The sequence below is a fragment of the Mobula hypostoma genome, chromosome 12, assembly GCF_963921235.1.
Source record: "Mobula hypostoma chromosome 12, sMobHyp1.1, whole genome shotgun sequence".
Lineage (NCBI taxonomy): Eukaryota > Metazoa > Chordata > Chondrichthyes > Myliobatiformes > Myliobatidae > Mobula > Mobula hypostoma.
The window spans coordinates 46,760,880-46,781,393 of record NC_086108.1 but is presented as its reverse complement, the minus strand read 5'-3'; the positions used below and the strand labels follow the sequence as shown (position 1 = coordinate 46,781,393).

Below are 20,514 nucleotides of genomic sequence, written 5' to 3'. Positions count from 1 at the left end.
TCAAGTTGTAACATAACATTCTGGCCCTGACCCATGTAGATAAGCTATCCATATGCTTTCTGCACCCTTTTCAAGACTTATGGACTAGAACCTAAAGGTCCTTCTCTTCAGCAATGTTCTTTAGTGTCCTACCATTTCACTATATATATCCTACCCCAATTTGACATCTTAAAAAGAAACACCCTCACATTTGCCTGGATCAAATCCATCTGACAATGTTCCACTCCACTTTCTATCTGATCTACATCCTGGTGTAGCCGCAGACAACTTTCCCTCAACTATCCACACCGCCAAAAACTTCTGTGTCATCCACAAGCTTACTAATCAAGAAGGCAAGATTCATCATCATCTGGGACATGCCTTCTCATTACCACTACTAGGGAAGAAGCACAGGAATCTGAAGACCCCCTTTCAATGTTTATTGTAGCATAGTAATTTTTATATCTTGCACTGTACTTCTGCCACAAAACAAAAAAAAATCATGATATATGCCATTGATAATGAACCTGACTTTGATTCTGATTTTGACAAAAGGCTAGAGGGATTCAGCAAGTCAGGAAGCAACTACGGAAGGGAATAACTAGATGACTTTGGAGTGAGACCCTTCATCAGGAATGGAAAGGGTGCAGAAGCCAGAATAAGGAGGTGGGGAGAGACAGGCTATAGGCTACAGGTGAGGGGATGGATGGATGGGTGGTGTAGGGTGGAAGAAGTAAGAAGGTGGAAGAGGTAAAGGACTGAAGAAGTAATTTAATAGTATAGAACAGTGGACCATGGAAGAAAGGGAAGGAGAAGTGGAACCAGAGGGAGGTGAGGAGAAAAGAAGGGGTAAGAGAGGGTACCTAGAATGAGGAATGGAAAAATAGAGGAGGAAAGGTGGAGAAGTTACTAGACATTAGAGAAATTGATGTTCATGCTATTAGATTGGAGGTTCCCCAGATGGAATTTGAAGTGTTGTTCCTCCATTCTGAGTTTGGCCTCACCATGGCAGTAGAGGCCATGGGCATTCATGTCACAATGGGGATGGGAAGTTGAATTGAAATGGGTAGCCACAGGAGACCCCACTTTTGCAGCAGGTAGAGTGAGGATGCTCACAAAGTGGCCCTCTAATCTGTATTGGGTCTCAGTGATGTAGAGGAGGCCACACTGGCAGCATCAGATTCAACAGAAGACCCTGACAGACTCAGACGTGAAATGTTGCTTTGCCTGTTTAGGGCCCTGAATTGTGGTGAGGGAGGAGGTGTATGGGTAGGTGTAGCATTTGTCCCACTTGCAGGGATATGTTCCAGGAGGGAGATCAGTGGGGATGGCCGAGTGGACAAGAGTGGATGCAGAGAGCAATGACTGCAGAAAGTGGAGGGTTGGGGGTGTGGATGAGGGAAATATGAATTTAGTGGTAGGATCCTGTGGAGGTGGTGGAAGTTAGAAACATAGAAACATAGAAAATCTACAGCACAATACAGGCCCTTCGGCCCACAAAGTTGTGACAAACATGTCCCTACCTTAGAAATTACTAGGTTTACCTATAGCCCTCTATTTTTCTAAGCTCCATGTACCTATCCAAAAGTCTCTTAAAAGACCACATCATATCCACCTCTACCACCGTTGCTGGCAGCCCATTTCATGCACTCACCACTCTCTGAGTAAACAACTTACCCCTGACATCTCCCCTGTACCTTCTTCCCAGCACCTTAAACCTGTGTCCTCTTGTGGCAACCATTTCAGCCCTGGGAAAAAGCCTCTGACATGATCAATGCCTGTCATCGTCTTATACACCTCTGTCAGGTCACCTCTCATCCTTCATCGCTTCAAGGAGAAAAGGCCAAGTTCACTCAACCTATTCTCATAAGGCATGCTCCCCAATTCAGGCAATATCCTTGTAAATGTCCTCTGCACCCTTTCTATGGCTTCCACATACTTTCTGTAGTGAGGTGACCAGAACTGAGCACAGTACTCCAAGTGGGGTCTGACCAGGGTCCTATGTAGCTGCAACATTACCTCTCAGCTCCTAAATTCAATTCCATGATTGATGAAGGCCAATACACCTTCTTAACCACAGGATCACCCTGCGCAGCTGCTTTGAGCGTCCTATGGACTCGGACCCCAAGATCCCTCTGATCCTCCACACTGCCAAGAGTCTTACCATTAATACTATATTCTGCCATTATATTTGACCTACCCAAATGAACCACTTCACACATATTTGGGTTGAACTCCACCTGCCATTTCTCAGCCCAGTTTTGCATCCTATCAATGTCCTGCTGTAACCTCTGACAGCCCTCCACTCTATCCACAACACATTCAACCTTTGTGTCATCAGCAAACTGACTAACCCATCCCTCCACTTCCTCATCCAAGTCATTTATAAAAATCGCGAAGAGTAAGGGTCCCAGAACAGATCCCTGAGGCACTCCACTGGTGACTGACCTCCAAGCAGAATATGACCTGTCTACAACCACTCTTTGCCTACTGTGGGCAAGCCAATTTTGGATCCACAAAGCGATGTCCCCTTGGATCTCATGCCTGCTTATTTTCTTAATAAGTCCTGCATGGGGTACCTTATCAAATGCCTTGCTGAAATCCATATACACTACATCTACTGCTCTTCCTTCATCAGTGTGTTCAGTCACATCCTCAAATAATTCAATCAGGCTCGTAAGGCACGACCTGCCCTTGACAAAGCCATGCTGACTATTCCTAATCATATTAAACCTCTCGAAATGTTCATAAATTCTGCCTCTCAGGATGTTCTCCGTCAACTTACCAACTACTGAGGTAAGACTCACTGGTCTATAATTTCCTGGGCTATCTCTACTCCCTTTCTTGAATAAAGGAACAACATCCACAACCTTCCAATCCTCTGGAACCTCTTCCGTCCCCATTGATGATGCAGACATCATTGCCAGAGGCTCAGCAATCTCCTCCCTCACCTCCCACAGTAGCCTGGGGTACATCTCATCTGGGCCTTGTGACTTATCCAACTTGATGCTTTCCAAAAGCTCCAGTACATCCTCTTTCTTAATATCTATATGCTCAAGCTTTTCAGTCTGCTGCAAGTCATCACTACAATCACCAGGATCCTTTTCCACAGTGAATACTGAAGTAAAGTATTCATTAAGTACCTCTGCTATTTCCTCTGGTTCCATACACACTTTCCCACTGTCACACATGATAGGTCCTATTCTTTCACGTCTTATCCTCTTGCTCTTCACATACTTGTAGAATGCCTTGAGGTTTTCTTTAATCCTACCCGCCAAGGACTTCTCATGGCCCCTTCTAGCTCTCCTAATTTCCTTCTTAAGCTCTTTCCTATTAGCCTTATAATCTTCTAGATCTCTAACATTACCCAGCTCTTTGAACCTTTTGTAAGCTTTTCTTTCCTTCTTGTCTAGATTTATTACAGCCTTTGTACACCACGGTTCCTGTACCCTACCATCCTTTCCCCATCTCATTGGAACGTACCTATGCAGAACTCCACACAAATATCCCCTGAACATTTGCCACATTTCTTCCATACTTTTACCTGAGAACATCTGTTTCCAATTTATGCTTCCAAGTTCCTGCCTGATAGCCTCATAATTCCCCTTACTCCAACTAAATGCTTTTATAATTTGTCTGTTCCTATCTGTCTCCAATGCTATTGTAAAGGAGATAGAATTATGATCACTATCTCCAAAATGCTCTCCCACTGAGAGATCTGACACCCAACCAGGTTCATTTCCCAATACTAGATCAAGTACCGCCTTTCCTCTTATAGGCTTATCTACATATTGTGTCAAAAAACCGTCCTGAACACACCTAACAAACTCTACCCCATCTAAACCCCTTGCTCTCGGGAGATGCCAATCGGTATTTGGGAAGTTAAAATCTCCCATCACGACAACTCTTATTATTACACCTTTCCAGGATCCGTTTCCCTAACTGCTGCTTGATATCCCTGTTACTATTGGGTGGCCTATAAAAAACACCCAGTAAAGTTATTGACCTCTTCCTGTTCCTAACCTCCACCCACAGAGACTCCATAGACAATCCCTCCATGGCGTCCATCTTTTCTGCAGCCATGACACTATCTCTGATCAACAGTGCCACTCCCCCACCTCATTTGCCTCCCTCCCTATCCTTTCTGAAACATCTAAAACCCGGCACTTGAAGTAACCATTCCTGTCCTTGAGCCGTCCAAGTCTCTGTAATGGCTACCACATCATATCTCCAAGTACTGATCCATGCTCTAAGCTCATCTGCTTTGTTCACAACACTCCTTGCGTTAAGATAGACACATCTCAAACCTTCGATCTGTGCGCATCCCTTTTCTATCACCTGCCTGTCCTCTGTCTCGCACTGTCTACAAGCTTTCTCTATTTGTGAGCCAACCTCCTCTTCCCCAGTCTCTTCAGTTCAGTTTCCACCCCTCAACAATTCTTGTTTAAAAGCTTCCCAGTAGCCTTAGCAAACCTCCTGGCCAGGATATTGGTCCCCGTGGGATTCAAGTGCAACCTGTCCTCTTTGTACAGGTCACACCTGCCCCAAAAGAGGTCCCAATGATCCAGAAATCTGAATCCCTGCCCCCTGCTCCAATCCCTCAGCCACGCATTTATCTGCCACCTCATTCTATTCCTATTCTCACTGTCGCGTGGCACAGGCAGTAATCCCGAGATTACTACCTTTGCGGTCCTGCTTCTCAACTTCTTTCCTAACTCCCTGTAGACTTTTTTTTCAGGACCTCTTCCCTTTTCCTACCTATGTCATTGGTACCAATATGTACCACGACCTCTGGCTGTTCTCCCTCCCACTGCAGGATATCTTGGACACGATCTGAAACACCCCGGATCCTGGCACCTGGGAGGTCAACGACCATCCGAGTTTCTTTCCTGCATCCACAGAATCGCCTGTCTGACCCCCTAACTATAGAGCCCCCTATAACTACTGCCTTCCTCTTCCTTTCCCTATCCTTCTGAGCCACAGGGCCAGACTGTGTGCCAGAGGCACGGCCACTGTCACTTCCCCCATGTAGGTTGTTCCCGCCCCCCCAAAAGTACTCAAACAGGAGTACTTATTGTCAAGGGGTACAGCCACCAGGGTACTCTCTAGTCCCTGACTCTTCCCCTTCCCCCTCCTGTCTGTGACCCACTTGTCTGTCTCCTGTGGCCCCGCTGTGACCACCTGCCTATAACTCCTTTCTATCACCTCCTCACTCTCCCTGACCAGGCGTAGGTCATTGAGCTGCATCTCTAGTTCCCTAACTCGGTCCCTTAGGAGCTGCAGCTTGACACACCTGGTGCAGATATGGCTGTCCGAGAGGCTGGGAGACTCCAGGACCTCCTACATCTAACACCGAGCACAGAAAACTGGTATCATACAAGTACTTCCTCCTTTCCGCAAATAACACAGGTAAACCTACCTTGCCTCATCCCGTTACCGCCTAGGCCCATTGAGCCAAAGCCCGATCACTCTGCTGCCTCTCACTCCACTGCCCGCTCCGAACACTGCCGGCTGGATATGGCGGTCTTCTTTTTAAACCTTTCGCACTCTACTGGCTTACGTTATGCGCCTGCGCAGTCTCGCCTCTCTTTTACCCCAAGTAGTAAAAAACTGCCTGTGCTCTGGAAAACAGCCATTCACTCGTAGCCTTCTTGCTCCAAATCAAAAACCGTTGAAGATTCCTTGCCTTATTAAACCTTTCGTGCTCTACTGGCTGACGTCATGCACCTGCACAGTCTCACCTCTCTTTTACCCTGAGTAGTAAAAAACTGCCTTCGCTCCAGAAAACAGCTGTTCACTCGCAGCTTTCTTGCTCCGAGTCCAGGTAAGGTCAAGGGGAAGATTATCCCTGTTATGGTGGTGGAAGGATGGGTTGTGGGCAGATGTGTGGGAAACAGAGGAGATATGGGTGAGGACAATATCCATAGTGGTGAAAGGAAACTGTGGTTTTTGGAAAACAAGGTTATCTCAGGTATTCTAGAGTGGAAAGCCTCACCCTGAGAATTATTGCTTGGTTTAATTTACTTAAATAACAGTCCGTAACCTGTGGATTAGTTCTTTAAAGATGGATTTCCAAGATTCTTCACACTGAACTGTTCATGGATTCAATCCATTTAGAAAGTATATTATTTCACCCTTTTAAGCTGGTACTATTAACCTCAGACTTGTCCATGTGGTCCATAGAGGGCTATGGATAACCAAGGGAATTTCTCAAGTAAGTACATGTTCAGCACAGCATTGTGAGCCAGAGGGCTTGTATTGTGCTGTAGGTTTTCTATGTTTCTAAGAAATCCATTTCCCCCAAAAGTTTAGGTAGCTTTGCCTACCTGAAATTGTGGTGGAATTTAGTGAATCTGCTTGCAGTGCAGTCCATATAAAGACAAAAGTGATCATGTGGCTTTCTATGCCATCATTTAAGTCACTTATCAATATGGTAAATGGTTAAAAATCCATGTTTGGATCTTTGTGGGTCATTCTGTCAAGTTTATTTTCCCTTTTCTCTTTGTCTCCCCTTTGAAAATGTTTCCTCAACAGATGACAATCTCAGTTTCAATACCATGAACTGCAACTACAATGAAGAATCACATAAAGTCTGCATTGGATGCCTGTTGAAAATCCATAGAAACTAGGTTTATCAGACATGATCTATCCTTATACATCCATGCTCACTTTCTCTGATCGCCTGAAATTTTTCCAAGTACTCCATCAGTCTGCTTTTAATTATAAACTCCGTGGACAAGAAATGCATTTGTATAACGGACATACCCTGCCACTTCCCTACTGTGATATTGATCCATGGATATATACAGTAGAGCACAGTTAGAAATCAGATGGTAACATGTAGTTAAGTCCTGCACCCACTTACATATTTTGGGTTTGGGCTAGAGAAGAGCTCACTACACTGAGTTAACGTGAAATGTTGGACCCAGTCTGGGTGAATGGGTTTGAATACAGAACATTACAGGCCCTTTGACAACCTTTTAATCCACTCTAAAGTAAATCTAAACCTCCCCTCCTCATAATCATTCATTTTTCTATCAATCATGTGCTTATCTACGAGTCTCTTAAATGTCACTAATGTGTTTGCCTCAGGCAATGCTTTCCACACCGTCACCATTCTGTGTAAACAACTTACCTCTGACATCCCCCTGTACTTTCCTCCAATCACTTAAAATGATGCCTCCTCTTATCGGCCATTTCCTCCCTGGTTTTTCTTACACTGTGTATGTAGACCTAGACAATGGACCCACTGGGCCACCAGCATGGTCACACCAAGGCGCAGGTGGACAGGGCCTCAGTGTAAGCATAAGTTGCAAGAGAGGGGCTCTGAAGGAAGACTTGGGAGACTTGTTCTGAAAATGTCCACATACCCTCTCCAATTGTCTGAAGAGCTTTGTATCTAGAGACTAAGTTTTCTAATTATTGGTGACTGAGATCTGTGATGTCTGCAGGCAGAATTGCAGCTGTGTACTTGTATTCCAGCTGCTATTTCTGCAGGGTGAAAGCTTCACTAGTCCACAATCAGGTCAAGTGGCAGTGGAGGTGGCAGATCAGTGCTACATTTCCCAGTCTTCTCTCTGCTCCACGAAAGGGGAAATCATGTACTCTTTGGGTTGAGAGAAGCAGATTGTATTCTTCCTAAAGGCCCAGATTGAAATAGACTGGATTCATTCAGTGTTTCAGCCGGCGTATGTAAATTCAGAGCTTCTCGTGAAATGTGCACATAATGACTCACTGAACATATAGATAGTGTGTTACTGCCGTTGTCATGGTCAATGCAGTGCTTCTGGAAAGGTCATAGAACTTGTGAGTGCTGGAAACGCCTGTAAGAAAGTTGATCCCCAAGAGACCATTGATTGTTTGAACAGGGCTATAGAGATTTACACAGATATGGGTCGGTTTACACTGAGATAGCGCCTCATTTAAATTGTTTTATTGGATGAAGTAGAAAGGGACAACATCCATCTTCTGTTTTCTTTTGCTCCAATTTGAGCTTCAGAGTAATACAGAAAGCGTAATTATATAGAAAGATCTTCCCTAACTAAAAGAACTTTGTTCCTGTATAACTTGAGTGCAGAATGTGTGGTAGCACTTGCGGCTGTTCCCAGCACTTTTGTAGTTTGTATGGTCATTAACGTAAATGAAGCATTTCACTATATGTTTTGATATATATTTGGTTAAAAAAAAAGAATGTGACTCTGAATTGGAGTATCCCCAATGTTCTCACCAACTTTGTTTAAAATCATAAGACTTGAAACCATGTGGGCCTGTCGATTTACCATTCTTTAATGTCATTATTCCTCTTCTTTTAATGTAACTTCCATTAACTTCGGCAGTCTCCATTCCACGTTCAGTGTTAGTTTCCTTGGGATTTCTGGTATGTGATAGTCTTCTTGTAAATACTGAGGCAATTTTCAATGTACATGCTCATTTCAGTATTTAACCTTACAATATCATCATCAGTTTCCATAATTACTTAAGAAAATAAAGAGGAGAGCAGAAAAAGTAGATTTAGTCTTTTAGCCTGTTCTGCCATTCATCAAGATCGCGGCTGCTCTACCATCTCAGGTGTATTTTCCTCTATTATTCATAAATCCCTTGATGTCATTAATATTTAGAAGTATATCAATATTTTGAATAAACTCCTTGACCAAGCTCTGCAGCCCTACAGCAAATTCCATTGTTTCATCACCATACCAGTAAAATAATTTTTTCTTCATCTCGATCCACAGTGGATTATCTCTTTTGTGAAACTGTGTGCCTTGTTCTGGACTCCTCAGCCAGGGTAAACATGCTTTCTCTATCCAGTTGGTTAAACCCTGTGAGAACCTTAACAAGTTTCTCTGAGTCTCTCGTTATTTTAAACACAAGAGAATACAGACTGAGTCTACTTTCTGTTATATAGCAATCCTGTCACCTCTGGAAACAGGCCAGTCAAGCATTTCTACACTTTCTGTAAGGCAGTTATATCTTGCATTAAGGTGTGGAGATTAAAATGGTACAGAATTTTCCAGGTATGATCTCAAGGCTCATCAAAACATCTTTGCTTTGTACTCAAATTCTCTCTTAACATTGGCCAACATATTGTTTGATTTTCTACTTGCTTGCTACATCTGTATCTGCATGTACAAGGACATCTAGGTCATAATCTGGTCTCTCACCAGTGCGAGAAAAAAGCTCTACTTTTCTGTTTTGCGCAGCAAAGTGGATAACTTCACATATGATTCCATCTGCTTTGTTCCCATCTATTCATACAGCTGGGCTAGATTACTTGAAGGCCCATTCTCCTCCCACCTTGAAATCGCTCCTGGTTTGTACCATCAGAAGACCTGCAAATATGACTTTTTATCCCTTCACCCAGTATAATCTTTCAACCAAACTGCAAAAAATGTTATATTCACGTCCAAGTTAACACATAAGTTGCACTTTACGTTACACTTGGGACTCAAATGGTTAGAGGTGCTTTTGTAAATCATAATTTATAGGAATATTGAGGCAAAGTTTGATGACATCTGGCAATTTAGGCAATTGAAATATTTTGCACAAGAGTATTTTCAAATTGTATAAAGGTAGTAAAAAACTGATTAATTTTATTATATTTTACCATAACAAAGAAGTGAATGGTGTAGCAAAATATAACTCAAATAACATTCCATTCCTGGTTTAAGCATTGATATTTGGCACTGAGTGGCATGGAATAAGTTTCACAGATAAACTCTACATGTAGAGTGAAGAAAGTGGGCTAATTGCCCTGGCACCATAAACTGATCTTTTAAAATTTGTATTTTATTGAGATAGGTCCTTCTGGCCCTTCAAAACGCAGTAGCCAGCAACTCCCAGTTTAACCCTAGACTAATCACAAGACAATTTACAATGACCAATTAACCTACTAACTGATATGTCTTTGGACTGTGGGAGGAAACTGCGGCACCTGGGGGAAATCCACATGGTCACAGAGAGAAAGTAGAAACTCCTTACGTGCAGTGGCGGGAATTAAACCCTGGTCACTGGTACTGTAAAGCACTGCCCCATATTGTAAAATATAAAATTCTAATCTGTTAATTCTCTTTTAGATTACAGTTCCTTTGGAGTTGGTATATACAGTAAAGTCTTGGTCAAATCTTTACCCATTTCTTTCTTTGCAGGTAACTGAAGAGCACAATCTTAAACTGGTTCATGATCTTGAAGTCAGTGAAAAACTCTGGACTAAAATTGCACAACATTTTGTTGTAATGCTTGGCACGAAGGTAGATTTTTGATTTCATGAATTACTTATATGGATTCACAAATTTCTCATCTGTATTTTAAAATCTAAAAGAATGAAGAAATGGTACTTATTTTCATTCGGCGTGAAGAGGGCAGAATTGTACTGAACTGTACAACTGATCCCTGTGATTTTGATAATTATCGTGAGTTCTTAGTCGGCTATAACCACTTTGTATTGTTTACAAGACTTTGCTTGTACTGCAACAATGAAAATTTGAAAAATACTATGCAATCTTAGAATGGTTTAGGTAATACATTAAGATTTTCACAGAGTACTGCAGATTTGTCCTAGATTTCTTTAAAATTTCAAGCAGGAGATTATGAACTAATGTCAGCTAACTTGGAAAATAACATAGCATGATTAATATTGCCTTGGAGCACTGCAAATGTTGTGGAGTCATGGAGCTATCTGCAAATCCATTGAATATTTCATAAAATCAATAAAATAGTGGCTTTGGCTAGAAACTGTAGACTTTAAAGATTACAATATTCTTTAATTACTATTATCAAAGAATTTTTTGCAGTTAATGGCTCCAAGTTGTCTGAATATATAAACAAGGGATTCTGCTAATGCTGGAAATCTTGAACAACAAACACAAATTGCTGAAGGAACTCTGCAGGTCAGGCAGCATCTATGGAGGGGAATAAGCAGTCGACATTTCAGGCTGAGGCCCTTCATCAGCCCTGGGATTCATCATGTCTGAACATATGATTACTTGGTCTAGCCTTTAAAAATGTACAGAACATTCTGACCACCTTGCACTGAAGTGGGGGAAAAGTGTAAAGGATAATTAATATATTAAATAACTGGGGACCAATGAAGAATAATTATCAGAGAAATTATTAATTGGTCTCAAGGGACAATTCTCCAAGAGGACTACAACCTTGTCGTAGTGTTTGGAGGCTTGCGTAGTATGTTGGCTGGAGCCAGGGCCTTGTGCTTTAGCTCTTTGTAGAGTCACCCATGCCAAACAGGTCAGGGTAGAGGCCAGACTTAGAGCATTCCACTGGTCTTCCAGGTTTGGGAGTTAAGTTCAGGGATAACAAACCTGACTGGTCAAAAAACGATTGTTAGAGAAACAACAATGAAGAGTCCTTCTGTAGAGAGATGGAGGACATTCACTGCTGCCCTAGTGCCAGCAGCATAATGGACAGCAAGTAAGTCGAGACAATGGTGAATGCCATATGGCATTTTAAAGTCAGTTGCTTTTGTGGAAAAATTAGCTTACTTAATGACATAATCCGATTGACTATTCAGATAGTCAGAATCTTCAAAATTTGGTTCTGTGTTATGAAGTTTTTGTATTGTGGAAAGTGGATTGTATCTTGAAAAGGTCTATCAATGTATGATAATCTTTATATACAACTTGAAACTTTTGCGGTTTTATCTTGATACTGTAAGGATGCAGAAGATCAGGCTAAATTACAGCAAGTTACCGCAGACTGGAGAGACAAAATGAAGAAGTTCACTAAAAATCTGCAAGATGCGGAGAATTCAAGTTTGGAAAAAAGAAAATTGATTCTGTCTGGTTTGCAAAAATGGCACGAATATTTATTAGAAAATAAATTGTAAGTATTGTTGACTACCTGGATCACTTTAGATGAGATAGTGACACTGAGTCATGTGACACCCAAAATATAAAAAAAACTTTTAAAATATCCACCTATTCAATTTTTTTTATCTATTATTTTCTCCCAATTCAATACTATACTTGAGTGCAGGCCAAGTAGCTCCAAACCTGTTGTAGCAAATAAAGGAGAAACTGGTTATTTTCTGAACACTTTCCACTCATTTACCATCATTTTACCTTTTTAAAAAAACTTGTCCAGTTTACTATGGTGAATTTCTGCCCCTATTTATCACATCACATTTATCCAAATGTGAATCTTAGTAACTGCTTTGCATTTCTCTGTACCAAATATTAGATGCAATGTTGAATCCTATGTAAATTTTCATGCATCACTTGACTTGAATTGAAATTGGTGCAGGGATACAAACATTATGGAAGTGAACCAATGGTTAAAGAGACTGGAAGTAACTGGTGTGCCGGGGACTAAAGGACTTAAAAACAGTAAAAAGTGGAGTCAAGATAGTTTTAATAGCTCTCAACAAATAGAAGATAAAAGAGATCGGTTTTAATAGAAAGAGTAATAGGCTATGAACAGTGTATTAGCAAGCGCTGGTAAAGGGGCAAGTGAAGACAGAGTAATTAAACCAGGTAAATTACATGAATAAATTATGAGAGTAGTAAGACAATAGGATAAAGAGAAACAGCTTGCACAAACTGAATTTCCCCATATTTGTCCAAGAAGAATCTCAGAGTAACTGAATATCAATGATATTTTGATATTCAGTGGCTACTGAGGTATAGCATCAACATACTGCTAATCAGAGCTTGGAGAGTTCTCTCATGCAGACCTCTCAGTGGTATTCTTGTCTCCACCATCTGCTTCTCTTCATGCAAAGTATGACATGCCATATACAATCTCCTGCATTGGAATGTCTCCAATTTTCACTCAAACCTAGTGATTCTCATGGTGAAGTTGTTCGATATAAAGGGTTTGCTCAGAGCAATTTGCTGTTAATAGACTCTGTTATGCTGTACTTCACACATTACATGCTCCATCATTAAATAATCTGTATTTTCCTGTTTACTTTTGAGTTTGTTGTCAAAGCAATTTTTAAATGTGACACGTTAACTTGCATTAAGCATTAAACACTTACATTTATACAGAGACACATATACCCAATAAGTCTGCAGCCATCAGTTTGTTTAAATTATTGGTTGCTGAATTTCCTTTTTTTTAGATATTCACATGTATTTGATCCTGGTCACAATTTTCTTTAAAACCTGCAATTTTTCAAATTTGATGAGATCAAAGAAATGATTATCTAGTGGTTTCCCTAGGAAAACGGACACCCAAATTATAAGATTGTTCTCAGATTAGATGCCATTGGTACTATGTTCTTTGATTTGAGAAGTTCAAATACTATAATCATATATTTTTTGTTATTGCTACTGTGTATATGTTGTGCTCATTGCTTGGGAGCTGCAATCAAAGTCAAAAATATTCTGTCTTCATTCAAAAGCAAAAAAGAATATGTATTGCCATGTAATATAAACAACCAATAAAGTTATTTGACTGACATAAGAGCCTAAGAATTAGGATTTAGAGTGTGCTAGATACTTGTCCCACCATTCAATAAGGTGGTGGTTTCAGCTACACATTTTTGTCTGTTCTGTTTTCCATAATTCTTGGCTGGCCAATTGATTCCTTGTTACACTGTAAAACTACGTGTCTATCTGTGCAGATAAAATTGTTTTCTGTAACAAAGTGTGTTGTTGCTACAGAAGGGCACACTAATGACTCTCTAGGAAATTATTGGCAAATGGAATGTACTTTTCAGTCCTGTGAAAAAACTGAGAAGACCTTTAATAAAAACATATTTTGTTATTATGCCTGAGAAAAGATTCAAAGTACATTTGATATCAAAGTATATGTAAATTATACAACTTTGAGAATCGTCTGCTTACAGGTAGCCACAAAGCAAGAAACCTGAGAGAACCCAATTAAAAAAAAACACATACTGTACCTTGCAAACAATAGAAGCAAGCAACAGCATTCCGAATCAAATTGAGTCCATAGACACGAATCCCTGGAACAGCCAGAGTAGGCCCAAAGCCTTGGAATCAGTTCATCACGTAATGGAGCAAGCTGCTGTGAAGCTTGCAGACATGAAGCTTGTAGCAGAGGGAGCAGACTCACAGCCTCAATGCCGCAGAGACAGGAGTGAACATCGTGCGGGAGTGAACAAAGACTGTAGATGTCTGGACTGTGCTGCCAGGGGTATTAGTGGATGCAGATATGATAGTGGCATTTATGAGACTGTCAGGTGGGCACATTATAATGGAGGGATATGGATCATACGCAGGGAGGAGAGATTAATTTAATTTGGCATCATGTTTGGCACAGCCATCATGGGCAGAAAGGTCTATTTGTATGCTTTACTATATAAACGTTATTTAGAAATATACCAATATTTCTGACAATTTATATTGTTTTAGGAGACATCAAGGAATGAAAAGTATTCCTAAAGACGTGTTGCATGCGCTTTTAAATGATCTAAAAGACTGGGACAAGGTGAGCAGGTCACTTGAATAATTTTTTGTTTTGTAGTATTTTCTTTGTAATTGGAACTTATAGATATGATTGTTTCATAAAATAATAATGCATTGAATGAATTCAACTAATAGCCAAAATTACAATAGGTTTTGTCAAAATAGGTCATTGATAATGTGACCAGATTTTCAGATGAGTCATGTCTAAAATCTCTTCATAGGTTCTAATCTAAAACTAAGTACCAGAGATCCTGGAAATCAGAAAGCAACAGAAAATGTTGGCACTGTTCATCAAGTATTCACAGGCTTTATTTCCCTGACCACAGAAATCACTTCATGCGCAGAGAACTAGCATATTCTATTTTTTATTTCTCTTTCATAGTAGTTATACTTACATAGAAACATAGAAAATAGGTGCAGGAGTAGGCCATTCGGCCCTTCGAGCCTGCACCGCCATTTATTATGATCATGGCTGATCATCCAACTCAGAACCTCGCCCCAGCCTTCCCTCCATACCCACTGATCCCCGTAGCCACAAGGGCCATATCTAACTCCCTCTTAAATATAGCCAATGAACTGGCCTCAACTGTTTCCTGTGGCAGAGAATTCCACAGATTCACCCCTCTCTGTGTGAAGAAGTTTTTCCTAATTTCAGTCCTAAAAGGCTTCCCCTTTATCCTCAAACTGTGACCCCTTGTTCTGGACTTCCCCAACATCGGCCTGCATCTAGCCTGTCCAATCTCTTTAGGATTTTATACGTTTCAATCAGATCCCCCCTCAATCTTCTAAATTCCAACGAGTACAAGCCCAGTTCATCCAGTCTTTCTTCATATGAAAGTCCTGCCATCCCAGGAATCAATCTGGTGAACCTTCTTTGTACTCCCTCTATGGCAAGGATGTCTTTCCTCAGATTAGGGGACCAAAACTGCACACAATACTCCAGGTGTGGTCTCACCAAGGCCTTGTACAACTGCAGTAGTACCTCCCTGCTCCTGTACTCGAATCCTCTCGCTATAAATGCCAGCATACCATTCGCCTTTTTCACCGCCTGCTGTACCTGCATGTCCACTTTCAATGACTGGTGTATAATGACACCCAGGTCTCATTGCACCTCCCCTTTTCCTAATCGGCCACCATTCAGATAATAATCTGTTTTCCCATTTTTGCCACCAAAGTGGATAACTTCACATTTATCCACATTAAATTGCATCTGCCATGAATTTGCCCACTCACCCAACCTATCCAAGTCACTCTGCATCCTCTTAGCATCCTCCTCACAGCTAACACTGCCGCCCAACTTCGTGTCATCCGCAAACTTGGAGATGCTGCATTTAATTCCCTCATCCAAGTCACTAATATATATTGTAAACAACTGGGGTCCCAGCACTGAGCCTTGCGGTACCCCACTAGTCACCGCCTGCCATTCTGAAAAGGTCCCGTTTATTCCCACTCTTTGCTTCCTGTCTGCTAACCAATGCTCCATCCACATCAATACCTTACCCCCAATACCGTGTGCTTTAAGTTTGCACACTAATCTCCTGTGTGGGACCTTGTCAAAAGCCTTTTGAAAATCCAAATATACCACATCCACTGGTTCTCCCCTATCCACTCTACTGGTTACATCCTCAAAAAATTCTATGAGATTCGTCAGACATGATTTTCCTTTCACAAATCCATGCTGACTTTGTCCGATGATTTCACCGCTTTCCAAATGTGCTGTTATCACATCTTTGATAACTGACTCCAGCAGTTTCCCCACCACCGACGTTAGGCTAACCGGTCTATAATTCCTCGGTTTCTCTCTCCCTCCTTTTTTAAAAAGTGGGGTTACATTAGCCACCCTCCAATCCTCAGGAACTAGTCCAGAATCTAACGAGTTTTGAAAAATTATCACTAATGCATCCACTATTTCTTGGGCTACTTCCTTAAGCACTCTAGGATGCAGACCATCTGGCCCTGGGGATTTATCTGCCTTCAATCCCTTCAATTTACCTAACACCACTTCCCTAGTAACAAGTATTTCGCTCAGTTCCTCCATCTCACTGGACCCTCTGTCCCCTACTATTTCTGGAAGATTATTTACGTCCTCCTTAGTGAAGACAGAACCAAAATAATTATTCAATTGGTCTGCCATGTCCTTGCTCCCCATAATCAATTCACCTGTTTCTGTCTGTAGGGGACCTACATTTGTCTTTACCAGTCTTTTCCTTTTTACATATCTATAAAAGCTTTTACAGTCAGTTTTTATGTTCCCTGCCAGTTTTCTCTCATAATCTTTTTTCCCCTTCCTAATTAAGCCCTTTGTCCTCCTCTGCTGAACTCTGAATTTCTCCCAGTCCTCAGGTGAGCCACTTTCTCTGGCTAATTTGTATGCTTCTTCTTTGGAATTGATACTATCCCTAATTTCTCTTGTCAGCCACGGGTGCACTACCTTCCTTGATTTATTCTTTTGCCAAACTGGGATGAACAATTGTTGTAGTTCATCCATGCAGCCTTTAAATGCTTGCCATTGCATATCCACCGTCAATCCTTTAAATGTGATTTGCCAGTCTATCTTAGCTAATTCACGTCTCATACCTTCAAAGTTACCCCTCTTTAAGTTCAGAACCTTTGTTTCTGAATTAACTATGTCACTCTCCATCTTAATGAAGAATTCCACCATATTATGGTCACTCTTACCCAAGGGGCCTCTCACGACAAGATTGCTAATTAACCCTTCCTCATTGCTCAAAACCCAGTCCAGAATAGCCTGCTCTCTAGTTGGTTCCTCGACATGTTGGTTCAAAAAACCATCCCGCATACATTCCAAGAAATCCTCTTCCTCAGCACCTTTACCAATTTGGTTCACCCAATCTACATGTAGATTGAAGTCACCCATTATAACTGCCGTTCCTTTATTGCACACATTTCTAATTTCCTGTTTAATACCATCTCCGACCTCACTACTGCTCTTAGGTGGCCTGTACACAACTCCCACCAGCGTCTTCTGCCCCTTAGTGTTACGCAGCTCCGCAGCTCTACCCATATCGATTCCACATCTTCCCGGCTTATGTCCTTCCTTTCTATTGCGTTAATCTCTTCTTTAACCAGCAACGCCACCCCACCTCCCCTTCCTTCATGTCTATCCCTCCTGAATATTGAATATCCCTGAACGTTGAGCTCCCATCCTTGGTCACCCTGGAGCCATGTCTCTGTGATCCCAACTATATCATAATCATTAATAACAATCTGCACTTTCAATTCATCCACCTTATTACGAATGCTCCTTGCATTGACACACAAAGCCTTCAGGCGCTCTTTTACAACTCTCTTAGCCCTTATACAATTATGTTGAAAAGTGGCCCTTTTTAATGCTTGCCCTGGATTTGTCGGCCTGCCACTTTTACTCTTCTCCTTAGTACTTTTTGCTTCTACCCTCACTTTACACCCCTCTGTCTCTCTGCACTGGTTCCCATCCCCCTGTTGTGAACTAACCTCCTCACGCCTAGCCTCTTTAATTTGATTCCCACCCCTTCCTTTTTATATGTTTTTAAGCTTTCCTCATTTCAGATAATCTTCTCCCTTTCTGAGAAAGGTCACCTTTTTTTCAGTCCACCAACAGAACATATCAAGATACAAAGAATTGCTAAAACATTAAAAGCTTGAATGGTGTACTGATGGCAGCTTTGCTTTGTGACATCTCTGGAACCAAATTTGATCTGAAGTGACTTTTGGACTCTGCTTGATGCCTTTTAATTTTCTCAAAATGGTATTAAATTGCTTCAGCCCAAACCCCGAGATGCCCGATGAGCAGTGCCAACATTTTCTGTTTCTCTTTCAGATTTCCAGTATCTGCAGAGCTTGTTTTTGATAAATGTAAATGCAGAGACTTTAGACAGGATTCTTCTGAAAAGCCAGTCACTTGTTTAATGACATTCATTTAGTAGTGCAAACCTGCCGATAATTTGAATGGGACATATTATCGTTGAGAACAAAAATATACATTATTAGTACTGGCTATAATTTAGTCAGCATTTTGACGTATTTTTTTACAACTTTAATCAGTGACTTATATTTGCAAACTTACATGTGCCAGAATATTCATATGTCGGAAGATACTGTATGATTTTTATTTAAGCACAGTCTCAACAAATCTGCTATCTCTAAATTAGGTTTTCTTTTCTTCAGATGATTTCTCAAGACTATGAACGGTTTGAAGGGTCATTGCTCCTAGCTAATCAAGAAGCGCTGTCAGAGATAATGCAGCTGCAAAGTGACTGGACCGATCTCAGCCTGGTACTCTTTAGTCGTCACCAGTGGGCCTTTGATGAAAAATTGCCTGAGCAGATAACAATGGAAAAGTTAAACAACAGCGTTGATGCACTCTCTCAGCGGTGTGAGATCATGCTGTCAGGGGAAAATGGTATTTCTGAAGTTCTTTTACTCATTTTTTTTCCAATTAAAGACTTCTGTTATACAACATCTACAGTTGATGGCCTGTCACTAACTGGTTCATACAAAAAATTTACTTGTCTGTAAATTTTGCGAAAGTTCTAGCAAAGGGTTTAAAGCAAGAAATGAATAATCGCAGGTCTCAGTCCAAAACATCAACTGTTTATTCATTTCCTTAGAATCTGGCTGACCTGCTAAGTTCCACGAGCATTTCATGTATGCATGTTGCTCTGGATTTCCAGCATCAAGCAGCATTTCTTGTGTTTACAACAGGTTTCTGCTACAGCTTTCCTCTACCAAAAGTCATATTGAAGAATTCAGTGAATCTGAGGAACATACTTACCTTTATTAACTACGTGGTCATGAGAAACCAATACAATGTTCAGATTTCATATTTATATCTCACTCTGTCACCAGAGAACTGCTTTGTGAACACAAGAAGATAAGAATATTGGGGCAGGAATAGGCCTCAATCTTTCAAATGTTTATCTATCTCCACCTTAAATATAACTAATCGTTGGCCTCCCCCAGCCTCAAGGATTGACAACCCTCTGAGAGAACAAATTTTCTCATACCTCAGTTTTAGATGAATGGTCCCTTATCTTGTATCTGTCCCCTTGCTTGTGAGTCTCTCACTTGTGGTAACATCTCGGTAGTTACTTATCAACCTCTCTTTGGATCTTACGTGTTTGAAAAAGGTCACACCTCATTCTTCTAAGCTCCACAGAATATAAACCCATTTGGCTGGCCTCTCTTGATAGGACAACTTTTTCAGTAATTAGCCTGATGAATCTCCTTTGGACCACCTCCGATGCTACTAGATCCATTTTTAGGTAAGTGGGCTGAAACCGTGTAAAGTATTCTAGATGGCGTCTCACCAACTCCTGGTAAAACTGTTACAAAAGCTCCCTATTCTTAATCTCCAACCCACTTGCAACAAAGTCCAATGTGCCCAAGAAAGTTTGCCATTGTGAATCTGTTACCGCTGTTGGAGGTTGCTGAAGGGAAACCGAAGGTGCATTAGGAAGGTCTGCTGTGCAATGGAATTCAGAATTTTAAAGTTTATAATGGAGCCCATTTGTTTAATCTGCTTATGAACCATCACAAATGCATCACAGAATATTTTAGAAATAAAGGAAGGAAGACTTATCTTTAAGTAGTGTCTTTTGTGCCTCTTTTATAATATCTCAAAGTGATCTCCAGTCTATGAAGTTCCTCTCACATGTAATTATTGATGTAAAGTAAGAAACTTTAGCAAGCTTCCACACTTTAAAAAAATGATATTGATTGAGGAATAGATGTTGTCTGGCACTGCTCCTCACTTTTCTTCAAAATAGTGCCATGAAGTACCATATATGCAAGTTATTTTTAAGTTTTCTTTCATCCATGAGATAAAGCTCTTACTTCTTGATATTGCATTGAAGTGTCATCATGGAATCTAATCCCAGATTGTTTTAGTTCAAAGACATAAGGGATTTATTGCTGTGTTAATCCTGGAATGGTGAAATAGAATTGGCTTTAGTATTTAGCAGAACTTCATTTGGAAAGCCATAGATATCCTGAGGTTGTAAACATGAGTTACAAAGAAAGCAAAAAACTATAAATTGTTTATGTTTTTGCTCACTCTATAACTGTACTCTAAATGGAAAGATCTACAATTCTACAACTCATCTATGGTTTCAGCACATCCCAAACCTCGTTATAACCTGTGATATAA

The 20,514-nt window shown here is 40.9% G+C and overlaps 1 protein-coding gene across 1 annotated transcript in view; it reads left to right on the top strand.

Annotated features, from left to right (window-relative positions):
* The window catches only part of axdnd1 (axonemal dynein light chain domain containing 1), a 170,616-nt gene that overhangs the window by 85,260 nt on the left and 64,842 nt on the right, over nt 1-20,514 (top strand). The window contains exons 13-16 of the mRNA XM_063063999.1: nt 10,125-10,226; nt 11,648-11,814; nt 14,313-14,388; nt 18,534-18,768. Coding sequence (XP_062920069.1) covers nt 10,125-10,226; nt 11,648-11,814; nt 14,313-14,388; nt 18,534-18,768 — 580 coding nt within the window. The remainder of the gene's footprint in view (nt 1-10,124; nt 10,227-11,647; nt 11,815-14,312; nt 14,389-18,533; nt 18,769-20,514) is intronic.